The 12,867-nt window shown below is 30.9% G+C and overlaps 1 protein-coding gene across 2 annotated transcripts; it reads left to right on the top strand.

Annotated features, from left to right (window-relative positions):
- Positions 1 to 404: 404 nt before the first annotated feature.
- LOC112597378 (facilitated trehalose transporter Tret1-like) lies at positions 405 to 7,054 on the top strand. Of its 2 annotated transcripts, XM_025343407.1 has the most exons (9): positions 405 to 803; positions 3,573 to 3,701; positions 3,766 to 3,821; positions 3,915 to 4,053; positions 4,639 to 5,024; positions 5,102 to 5,446; positions 6,070 to 6,338; positions 6,420 to 6,660; positions 6,723 to 7,054. In XM_025343407.1, exons 2-9 carry the CDS (start codon positions 3,644 to 3,646, stop codon positions 6,729 to 6,731), a joined length of 1,503 nt encoding a protein of 500 aa, XP_025199192.1. In that variant the 5' UTR covers positions 405 to 803; positions 3,573 to 3,643; the 3' UTR covers positions 6,732 to 7,054. The 2 variants fall into 2 exon arrangements, with proteins under 2 accessions (XP_025199192.1, XP_025199191.1); XM_025343406.1 differs by having other exon boundaries at positions 6,420 to 7,054.
- The last annotated feature ends 5,813 nt before the right edge of the window (positions 7,055 to 12,867 follow it).

Here is a 12,867-nt window from a genome sequence, read left to right on the forward strand (position 1 = left end):
CATAATATAATATTATTATCTAGCAAGAGAAATACTCAAACTGTTATTGATATTATACGTTGTGTCACCGGCGAGATCCGCCGAAACGAATAGTGCCGTCTCTGATATATATATATATATATATGTATACTGATATATAAAGGTTTATGTATGTACAGATTTCAACGAAGAGATCACTCCTGCCGCTTAAAAACACCAAAATAATATTTTATTCGCCGGACGTTCTGTAGACGCATATTATAATAGCTGCTTATTCACAATCGTTTAATAATTTATCGATAACGACATAAATGGTCAACATTATAATAATTATTATTATATTATCGTTATAAACGTATTGCCCGACAAGACCGATTTTCGTAATGAAATTAATTGGTTGATATTAAATCAATAAACGTCGATGACGAATGACGTGGTGTGCGCTGCGTGAAATCGTTCATTTCGTCGTAACCGTAATACAGCGAGAAAAACCGAAATCCTATCGAATCAATTTGCGGTTTAACGACAATCGCAGTACCTATATATTGTTATTTATTTAGTTTGTAGTGCGACAGCGGTTTTCTCCGTTTTCCGCCCATTGTACGCGTAACGTCGTTGTCGACATCAAAATATTACAATACATTTCGTTCTAGCGGTTATCGCCTGTTAGCCGCAATACGTTTTCGTGAAACACGTCCGGCTCAGCCTTTATGTTTTCCACCGAAGACCGCCTTTAGAGGTACCATTAGACGTGGTTTATTATTTGTTCGTCAACGCGATACACAAAACATCATACAATACACTCGTACACGTCATATGTGTCGGTAAGTATTTTATTTTTTGATTTTTGCACAATGTCGCGCCGTTTTAGTGCACGTGCACGCCCACACACAACATCGTTTACAACAATAATTATAACGACGTTTTGACTCGTGAACACTGTTTATCGATGCTCATTTTACTCGACAATACGACCTATACATAGTGCATATCCATCAAGAGCATCTAACGGAGAAAATAAAACTTCGTGTTACTTACTCAACTGTTTTGTATTCTACGCGGCCAGTTCGTCCCCAGCCTGCACTAGTCGTAGTGTATTTCCACGTAGTATTCTCGTCGAAATCGATTTACATCAATTCGTTTGCGTTACACAGCGTGATATATACACGCTTAGAAAATTGTGTAGGTAGCTACGTGACCGAGTCGAACGTAACTTTACCTACATTATAATACATCATAGGTAAATAATATAATACCATAATATATAATGTAATGCCGGTATACGCGGTGATATATTATCGCCGTGGCCCGAACAACTGCAGCGGGTGCACGGCAGCGTTATAATAATGTATTATTATAAATTATAATATTACAGTTTTCGAACTGTCGTCTCGGCGGCCGTGGGCTAGGGTGGAAAACCGCCGAATTCCCTCGAATTCCCGACTGCGGCGGCGGCGGCGGTGGGGTTAGTTTTGCCTCGTCGGTTCGCGTACATGTAGTAGGCCATACAATATATATTATAACGATCTTAAACGTACAGAATATGCCTACCTGCAGCAAGATCTATAGAGCGGCGAGAGAATGTTTTTTTCTTTTTCTTTTTACCGCCCTGCGAAGGCAATAAATTACGACGGAAGTGGCGAAAAGGCATGGGCATAACCGGTGTAATTAATAAGGAACGTTGAGGGATTTTCATTTGTTTTAAGTGAGACGACCTCGGTCGCTCCGGGACCGTTTCGCCGACGACGACGACGTCGACGACGATGATGCGGCTCTCGCTGTACGAATATAATTATTATTACGGGCGCGATAACGAGAATACTGTATAAATGAATAATCTATTATTTTACTAAATCTTTGCGGAATTTGGCGTGAAAAAAAACAGCGACAATACGTTAGGCTGTTACGTACCTTACTTGACAAATGTTTGCTACGCTCTATACTCCAAATTTGGATATTTAAAATTTTCATTCATGATTATTGTCAATTCTGAACTCTCTGAGTTACTGCAATGCGCCAATGCCTATTGAAACCGAAAGACGTTGTAAATTTATTTTTATAAGAATTGTTGACATTATAACATATATTATTATTAGATAAGCTATGATATTGTTGATATTGATGATTTCATAACTATAAAATACATATAAATTAGTTTTTGTTTTGGAGAAATATAATAATATGGAAATATTATTCATTAAAAACCTCTATTCAAAACGGAACACATAACGCAACTGTTAAATACAAATATAATTAAGACCGTTAAACTATATTTATTTTCCGCTTATATAATTGTTAATTAAATGCTTAATTTGGAAGTTTAAGTTCCAATTTTATTTTATCTGACGGAACGAATAATTATTTATTTAAGCTATTGTTAATTATAGCTCAAAGTCATGTTATTCAAATACTAAATTGTTATGTGTCTAGGCTGATGTAGATTATGTAATAATAATATTTATATTTCTTGATTTAACTTTGTGTATTAAGAATCAATTATAAGATGTTGAAAAACGTAGTATGAAAAAAATTTAACTAAATTAAAATTATTAACATTCGGTCCTGCGTGGCGTATTAATATTGTCTAACAATACACGTGTTTTCGACTTGTAACGATTTTAATTGTTGTTGGGAAATTAAAACAAATAATTTAATTATTTTTAAAATATTATTTAGATAACTTTTTATTTTTTCATTGAACCCACATTTTTAAACCATCCGCTTTATAAATTCCACTAAACATATTTAGAGTTCACAGAATAACGTCGCATTACAAAGTCAAGATCCTTAACAAACCTCACAAAAAAAGTAAAACAGAGAAAATCCCAATGAATGTTAATAATATTTTTATTACGTATACGATCTCTGTATTTTTTTAAATTATTTAATTCTGTACGTCGTGAATCGTACAGAAAATTATCTAAAAAATAATACTGTCCCTGCAGATCAGCTTATCAGTAGGTTATCACTTAAAACAATCTTGTTTTGAACGTTAATAGTTTTATTAAATTATTATCTTTCGTATTTAAATGATATTTCTACGAATAGCTATTGATAAAAGCCAATGTGACACTACTGACACTAATTATTGTTCACTACCAATGCGTAATCTTTTTTTAATAATATATTATAGCAGTATAAATAAATTGTATGTCATATATGTGAAGTTTTGATTTTTCTTAGTTTCTTTGTGAGCTAATGCAATTAAATTTCATTGTTTTTAATATTTAACAGACAATATTATATTTCGTTGAAATTTAGATGAATCAACCATTATTACTCACAGACATTTTTAGAATCAACTGTTATTCAATTATAATGTTAAAATTTTATATTTACGCTTATCTTTCGATAGCAATAAACACTATAATAATAGAACAAATTTATGATAATTTACCAATACACAATATTGTGTTATTAATGATTGTATAATAATATAATAATATGTACAAAATACTTAACTAATATAAATTGTCCATATCTCCAATGAGGTACCTATATTTTTTTATATATAATCTAGTAGTTACTTATTATTGTGATATATTGATTTCAATCAAAAGCCATATTTTTTACATTTCAATATTGTGTTTTAGTCATTGACAGCATCTAATTGCGACCCCTAACTAGTGTTTATAAGTCTGGAGGAGACTAAGACCGTACTATAATGGGACAATTTCCCTTGCCACATGCAGTTACCGACATACGATGTGAAAACGAATTAGGTATGTAAATAATAATGTTGTATATATTTATTTTTATTAAATTTTAATTAAATATAATTTATAGAATATGACCTAGTTGAAACAAAAGTCAAGTATGGCAGAAAGGCTACTATCGCTCAAGTAAACAATAGTTACTTAAATATTGATAATATAGTATCAGCGTACTTTTTAATTCACCCAAAATTAATAGGTACCTAATACGTTATTTTACAGCTACTAGCTACGATTGTTCAGAGTTTATTACTAGTAAACGTCGGAATGGAGTTGGCAATGGCTACAGTAGTAATTGGTTCACTTTACAAAAATCCAAACGCCGAATTCTTACTGTCTGATACCGAGTCTTCTTGGTACGGTAAGCATATACAGTATCATGATCTATATCTATAACTCAATAGTACCTTCGGTTGTACGTGTCACAGTTCTGCATAATACAAAAAATGTATTGACTAAAATTATTGGCTATTCCTCGTAAAATGAACGTATTTTAAGTGTTGACAGCAAAAATCATATTTTTAAAAAATTAAAAAATAATAATATTTTATCAAATAATCATTATACTATTATATTATTATTGTCATTATTGGGTAGCGTTTTATTGATTACCAGTATTTATGCTGTTTTGTCACGTAAATACGACATGTAGAACGAGATGGCCATAATGTTTTTTCGCATTTTATTGTGTTAGTTGATATAAACAATCACCAAGAAAATTCACCATACTCCTTTTTTTGCAAAACATATAATATAAAAAATGACTTATATGAGATTCAAAGGATATATTTTTTATTGTATAATATACGCATAATATAAGTTCACCAATATTTTTATTTTTAATGTTCCAATATCGTATATTATTTTAAAACCATTCACCGCAATTCTCATACCTACGTATATAATAAATAGTAAACATCGCATAAATATCATGATATATTTTTAGGGAGTATACTCTACTTGTGTCAACCGATCGGGAGTTTAATGTCCGGGTACGCTCAAAAACACTTCGGAAAGAAGTCTTGTGTGGTCCTGGCTTGCGTTCCCAGCATATTTGGCTGGATACTTCTATGGTACGCAAACTCAGTTACCATGTTGTATTGGTCGACCATAACGATGGGCATGGGATTGGGCTTCAATGATGGCCCGGCATACTCGTACATTGGAGAGATTTGCGAACCGAGACTCCGGGGGATCATGTCCTGCGTGATAAATATGGCGTGCCTAGTCGGTGTCTTGTCCAGTTACGGGCTGAGTTACGTTTTCCAATGGAAAACCGTGGCGGCGATAAGCGTCCTGTGCCCGGTTATGTGTCTGACGTTCGTGACATTTGTGAGTTTTGATTGCAATTTTTTTTTTTTATTTCATCAATCGTTTATTACATACTTGTTACTTATTTTCGAGTATAGATACCGGAGAGTCCGATTTGGTTGCTGTCCAAAGGCAGAAATGAAAAGGCCATGAAAGCCATTTGTTGGCTGAGAGGATGGGTAGAGCCTCACGTCATTGCTAATGAGTACCAAGAATTGATGTTTTACTACAAGACGTCTGTCGACAAATCATTGACGATAACGGATTCGAAAGGCATGTTTTCGTCGTTTTTATGGATTAAGAGTCCTTCGGTGTACCGACCACTTCGGTTGGTCACCATTTACTATATATTCACGTTGATTTCGTGTCTAACACCCTGCCGTCCTTACATCGTTAAATTGATGTACGAATCGGGAGTGAAAGATACTCACAGCATAGCTTTAGTGAGTATATTTAAATAACTAACTGCATTGTTATAATGTGTTTAAACAAAATTATTTAAATACTTGTTATTGATATTTACAAATTTAAAATTTTATTTTCGGATTATTAATTTAATTTATTATTTTTATAATAATTATTATCATTTGCTGAATAGTAAATAGTGATTAAAAATTTTAATTAAACATAAAACGATCGTGTTTATGTGTTATTTTTAATGTAAAAATGACAAAATGTTATTCCAATAAGTTATTACTGTTCATTTATTCATTTAAAGTATAGACGGATGGATAAGATTAAAAAAAAAAGGAACAATAATAATATAAAACAAAATATAAATCCTATTTTACAAATATAAATATAACTATATATTTTTTTAAATTTTTTTATTTCAAATAAATTATATTAAAGTGAAATTTGGTAAACATTTGAGTATTAGTTAAATACATTTCAAATTTAATATTTACAGCACTACATATCTAATATAAATAGAATTTCTTATATTTTTTGCATACGTTATCATGACATGTTTTTATTAAATTGTTTTTTATTCCCCCGAAATATAATAAAAATGGATTTAGTTTTATATTTTTCCGTTAGTTATTTATTTCTTAATATATTTAAGGTGCTTTATGGATTTATGCAATTAGCTGGAAGCGTGGCACTCACTTTAACGGTGCGGAAACTAGGAAAGCGAATGTTGACTTTATTAACGTTAGCCATAAATACACTGACAATATTCGTATTCGCTGTATACTTCTTCTGTATTAATAACAACCTGCTTAGTTCCAAAGCCTACGTGCCAATGATACTCTATTCGATAATCATGTTCTTTGGAGCTATGGGCGTATTGACCGTGCCATGGACGTTGGTCAGCGAGATATATCCTAATGAGTAATTTACATAAAAATACAATTTTTACTTTTTACCTTTATATTAACGTGATCATAATATATTAACATGATTTCCGTGTAGAGCCAAAGGTTTTGCTTCTAGCCTAACCACTGCAATTTTTTACGTTCTAACGTTTTCGGCGACCAAAATATATTTAAGTATCGAAAATACTTTGGGCCTAAATAACACCTTCTTCATGATGGCAGCTTCCAGTTTTGTTGGGTTCGTATACCTTTACAGAAATATGCCGGAGACCGAGAACAAGACTTTAATGGAAATTGAAGAATTTTTCGTACCCAAAAGCGAACAGACATCTTCTGAGGTATCACCCGGACCTCGAGCCGTATGATGAATTTTATTTATTTATTTTTTTTTTGTTTTTAGTGTACATAAATGGTTTAGTATTAAAACGTTACCTTAGACAATGTATATACAAATTTGAATTATTAAATATTATTTTGGTTGTGCTACTATTGTATGTGACAATTTCAATGATATTTTTATGGGATTTGCATTGTTATATTATTAAAACATCAGATTCTATAATTATATGTTTCATGTACTCAGTAATATACTAGAAGCACAATAACGAACGTTCACTATTTTGGTATGTAAAATAATCCAAATTCCTTGTTTTGTGTTTGAATACAACTTGTATTAACTTTTAGCACTCGTTTATTTAATTTATTATACGTTGTAAATTATTCCATGTTAGAACTTATCCTTATTTGTTATTATTTTTGAAAGGAACTTGTTAAAACATAATATATTTCACCATCTATTTAGTGAAGTTTATATAACATTATTTTAACAAGAGCAATCATCATATTTAAAATTCAAACCATATTAATATATTATAATATTAAGAACTTCTTGAACATCTATATTTACGAAATATACTAAAATCTGCCATTTTATGAATAAGTTATTTTTATATAGTAAAAATACATAATATTAACTTTTTTTTCATTATATTGAATGTTGTCATAAAGTCATTTTAATGGACAATCACCTAATTATTATTCTTTTTAATTTTTCTGTTATTAATATATAATACGTACAATACAATATTTATTATAATTTATAGTGATTAATTTTATTTTATTATTGCTTCTATCATTAACTATTGAATGCGCTAATGTGTAAATAAATAGGATAGAAAAAATAAAAATGCTTTGTGTACAAAATAATTATTTTATACAAGTCAAATGTCATTATATCAATTAAATATTTTCATTTCTTAACACGTTATTTTGATGTTATAATTTATTTGCACCTCTGTCCGAACAAATTATAAACCTATAACAATATGCGGTTAAGGAGACGATACATTATGGGTTTGACAACAATAATACGACACGTATGCAAATAATATTATAAGCAACTAGCTAAATAAAAGGAAGGAAATAAAAAAAAGCAACAACACTGGAAAACAACGTCAAAAGATTTGTTATACACACTTTTTTTTATTACTTTTATTATTATTATTATTTTAAGGAGGGAACCGAAGTCGTTAAGGTCCGATTATAACAAGGGGCCAGCCACTGTTATCATGTTGGGTATACGCAGTTTATTTTCCACCCTTTATACCGATTCATTTTTAGCTTCTCGACAAACTGAATCTTTTTCTCCGTTACTTTTGTCTCTCATTTTCTCATTCTCTCTCTTTCTCTCTTTCTCTCTTTCTCTTTCTCTCTCTCTCTTACACTCCCTATCTCTCGCTCACTCAATTTTCCATTCTATTTTTTTCACGCGACTTTACCCCCTTGCGCGTCATTTTCTTTCAGCAGCTTAAATTACTTCCCCAACTATCTCAGCCCGTTCCCTGCACACCCACCACCTGACGCAGCACCCGGCGCAAACAATTTTTCCTACATCATCCGCACTTGGCACACACAATGGGCGCCCTTCTTTTTGCCACTTTATGAAACGGTTTTTAATCATGTGATTTCGTTTATTATTATTATTATTTTTTTTTTTTTTGTACTTTTTTCCGCTGTATTTTCCATTTATCTTTTCGCCCCCAGAACCAAAAACGAACATCGGATATTTATATCTATATTTATAATAAATAGTATTAATCATATTCCTTCTTCCGTACCACCAGTGGCTTATAATTAAAAATAAGTATAATAGATGCGATCTCAAAGAAAAATGATACACATAAGTTATTAAAAATATATACATTTTATCTTACGACAACCCTCAATTTAAAAATAAATATGTATTACTTATTAAATGTCAGTTACCTACGTTGCTATACATCAGATACAGCTCAAACATTTTAAATCGGTCCGCAAAAAAACATATAATACGTTATATTTAAACACAACTATCGTGATATACATTTTAATACTCGTATATTAAATTTAAGTGTTAGATTATATTATAATATAAACATATATTAAATATGAGCATTAATATAAATACAACATATGCACAACCCTTCGTCAGAAAGGACCATAAACACGTTTGACAGTTTTAAAAATAATATTTATACTCCCCAATTCTCCATGTATTGATATAGTAAATGCCAACCACATTGCATTGCGTCAAGAGGGTCGTTAATCTATTATGTAGTTAAATACCAATGACCAATTTTGCATTGAATCACTATGGTCTCGGTATGGTGGAATAATATTATGGTCAGTTAAATCGATTATAGAATCGTGAACAATTACAGAATGGAAAATACCAGAAGTCGCTGCGGGAAGTCGTTGAAAGTCAGTACAACCACTTGAAAAAAAATAGGTATATATATAATATAATAAAACCATGCAAGTAAAGAATCATTATCCCACAATGTGGTCACTGGTCGTGCAGTAAACATATTTTACATACACCATATACATTATAAACAAAATGCATACCTATATAGAAAACGAAACACGTTTAAATGACATGTTCCAGAAATGTTGTGCTCAGGGTCGATTATACCAGGTTTATATACGCGTATTAATTAAAAAAAAAAAAACATTAACGCGATAGCTATTAGCATTTTCATGCAGTATTTCGGAACAGTTACGTACTTTTTTGCAAAACTGTGCAAATGCGGAGCAACGGCATTTTCTCTAGGAATATTTTTATCGATTTTTTTGCATATAAACCGAGTCGATAATGAAAAAAAATTTAATCAACGAACCCTATATAATATATAGTGAGTAAAAAAGGTGGTTTTTAGTGACTCTGGGCGCGGTTTAATTAAAAGCAAAAGACGCTCGTTATTTTTATGGTTCAGTACTTAAGGCATTTATATTAGAGCAAATAAAAAAAAAAAAAAAAACATAAAACGTTGTTGGTCTTAAAAAGTACACAATTCAAGGGGAGGATAAGGCGCCGTAGATAAAACTTAAAACACTGAGGTACAACTATATTGAAAAATGTATAATTTTTTCCCGCAAATTTTCATTAGACCTATAAATTATAATAAAGTTTTCAGATTGTGTGTTCAAGAAATTGTTTTTCAGCTATGTCACAGTTTCTGCCCAAGAAATATAGTGTTAAGCTATAGAATATTCAAAATATAATGGACAAAGCGCTATTATTATACATATATATCAAAAAAAAAAAACCATCAGATTCCAGCTACTTCATTAGATCGAATTGGTAAACGGTGTCGAATGATTTCGCGTAGGAAATAACCTCCATTAATTTTCACCCTCAGTGTGAAGGGTATATACACAAAAAACGATAAAACAACAACGGAGGAAACAGAACAAAACGGAAAAAAAATGTGAAAATGAATTTTTTCCCGTTAAGGAGTGCCATTGCTAAGAGTGTTTTTACGTACCCTTTTGTTATAAATGCGTTTCCCGGAGTTCAGAACAAGAGCGTTTGTTTTTTTTTTTTTTTGTTCTTGCTGTCAATAATAAATATGAACCAGCTCAGAACTCATTTCCTGAACGCTTTCACATATTTTTTATTAGATTTTTTCTTGCGTAAAGGGAAACACGCGGTCCATTTTAAAGGGTGACATAATTTTAATATAGGACTGTACAGTGTATACAAAATATTGTATATTATTTTAATAATATATACTTATGTATAACAAGTTCGTACAGTACGACCGTAGTTATCAATTTTATTTGAGAATGGCAAAATTTGATTACTGCTTCTCAATGACTTTAAGCCATAATTAATATAACTTTTTAGAAATTTTTAGTAGTATATAATGTGGTAAACTTTCAATTTTAATAAATTATTAATATTATAAAACAGCCAAAAGTTTTAAAATTAAATAAATATTTTACCTATCTATAAATATTATAATAGTTCTATAAAATAGTCATAATGATATTAAAGACTGCGTGATATTTATACAATTATTAATTGATAATTGCTTGTAGTTTTGTAGTAATTAGATATTAAATTGACGACTTAAATCCGTTTTGGTATTTTCACTTATAATAAGACATCAACTATATATACATTTAACATGGGTGAAATACATTTCAATTCAAAACTTTAGTGTATAATATATATATATTAAACAATTAAAAAAAAAATCAATTTTGATTAATTTTATCCGGTTTACGTCTTCAATATATCTGTATTCGAATAAGAAGTACAATAGCTTCCCCTTTAAAATTCGAAGATGAAACGGATTCTTTAGTTGGCTATAAAGGATCATAATAAAAGTGAACGAGTTTTTAATTTAAATGAAAACTCCTTTCGATAAAACATTTTGTACATATCTTCTCGCAACAAAAAATACGGAGTCGGTCCGCATATTTTACGAGTTCGTCAATTATTTAATGCCCATCCGAGAACATTCAGTTTCTGTTCTTTGAAAAATCTGATACATCTTTTGGCCAATCATTTATTCATATATGCTGTTTTTTTCTTATTTTTTTCCCTTACCTACTAGCCAACAACACCCTCGTGTGTTTCTCTTTATTTTTTGAAACGGCGTGCATCATAAAAAAATATACCCTAAATTTAAGTAGTAAAAACATATCGCAATATTGTAAATCTCCCTTTCTCGTATATATATATATATATATATAGTTACGTTTGCAATCAAAATGGCCCCCCTTTACTCATTCACGATATCATCTGGACTGGATATAATATAATATTTTCAATATAACAGTAAGTTGTTGTCAAGCAAAACACAAGTGTGTGTACAAGCGAATTACGAGGGGCGTAGGTATAGCGAATATATGTTTTATTGAAAAACGAAAATGAACAGAAAACCAATGACACAACTGACGGTGAATAGTATAGTAAAATTATATTATTTATTCCAAACTGTAAAAAAAAAAATAAATGCAAAATAGCATTTGACATTTTTAACAAAATTTTTAGCAGAAAACATTTTTTTCAAAATTATATTTGATAAAAAATATTTAAGTAATAGTATTGAAACCCAATGGTTTCAAATACCGACGTAGTTTTGGGAACCAAAATAGATTTAATATGGTACATCTTGAAATAGGAAATGTTTTGAATCTTTTTACTAAAGTTTGTTAATTCGTATTATATTGTGTAGTAGCTATGCATCAATAAAAAAATGCTCTTTTGTCCTTTTACTAAAAAAAAAAAAAAACTTAAAACGGATAATTATTTTAAATTTAATAGTAGGCTATTATTTTGCACTATTGCAGCAAATAATATTTTATATTTTGCCAACATCTTAGATCGTACATATATAATGTATATACGTAAGTATTAATGATAATATTATAATAATATTATCTACCAACAGTCTTTTGGTTATTAAAAGCACCTCCAGCCCGTCGGTTTGGTTCATTAATATTTTGAGTAGTCCCACAAACGCAACGTGGTGTTATAGTGCTCGTGGCATGGGTGGTTCATTACTATAGTATAGCAACAGCAGAGTAAAACTTTTTGGGGATGCGAAAAACCGGCGACAAAGCGCTGCGGGAAAAAAGTCCGGAGTTTTTCTGCTCGACCTCGCTCGTCGTATTCAGTTTGCTCGGCCGTAAACGCCGCCGTTATTTAAAACGTTTATTAAATTAATTATAATCTCTTGTATATTTCATTATGTAAAAGGTCGACAACGGCTTATAGGAGAAGGAATTTTGGGACAAGAATAAAATCAACGCCTGCACGCCCGTTCTCCCGCCCATCATCTCACCAGTGCATCGAGCACATATACTTAGCACGCATAACTATTATAGTTACGACCACGGCGTCACGACTAGCCGGGTATATTACTCGCTGACGATTTTAATTACAAAAAATAAAATAGCACGGAAACTTTACTGAAAACTACGTTAGTTTACATACGCTTTCGCTTCATCGTTCACCCGATATTTAAGCCGACCCGTAGTTATGAGAATATTTTTTTGCTCCTCGTTCTAACCAACCGTGGTTTGCAAAATATCGTATACGCAAATACTATTCAACATTCAAAACGCTACTCGTATTATGGAAATATGCATTGTATTAAAAACTGGCTGAAATTGCATTATGATAGTGACGGGGAAAGAAAAATATAAAGAAAATTCTAAAAAAAAAAAAACGAGAAGTAGATTCAGTGCGTCTAGGGGGCGCAAATCGCCGT

The sequence above is a fragment of the Melanaphis sacchari genome, unplaced genomic scaffold, assembly GCF_002803265.2.
Source record: "Melanaphis sacchari strain LSU unplaced genomic scaffold, SCAv2.0 Contig40_pilon_pilon, whole genome shotgun sequence".
NCBI lineage: Eukaryota > Metazoa > Arthropoda > Insecta > Hemiptera > Aphididae > Melanaphis > Melanaphis sacchari.

Coding starts and splice junctions, on each gene's coding strand:
- LOC112597378 (XM_025343406.1), top strand. CDS start 3,644: ATGGGACAATTTCCCTTGCCACATGCAGTTACCGACATACGATGTGAA. Junction 3,702..3,765: donor ACGATGTGAAAACGAATTAG/GTATGTAAATAA, acceptor TATAATTTATAG/AATATGACCTAGTTGAAACA. Junction 6,339..6,419: donor AGCGAGATATATCCTAATGA/GTAATTTACATA, acceptor ATTTCCGTGTAG/AGCCAAAGGTTTTGCTTCTA.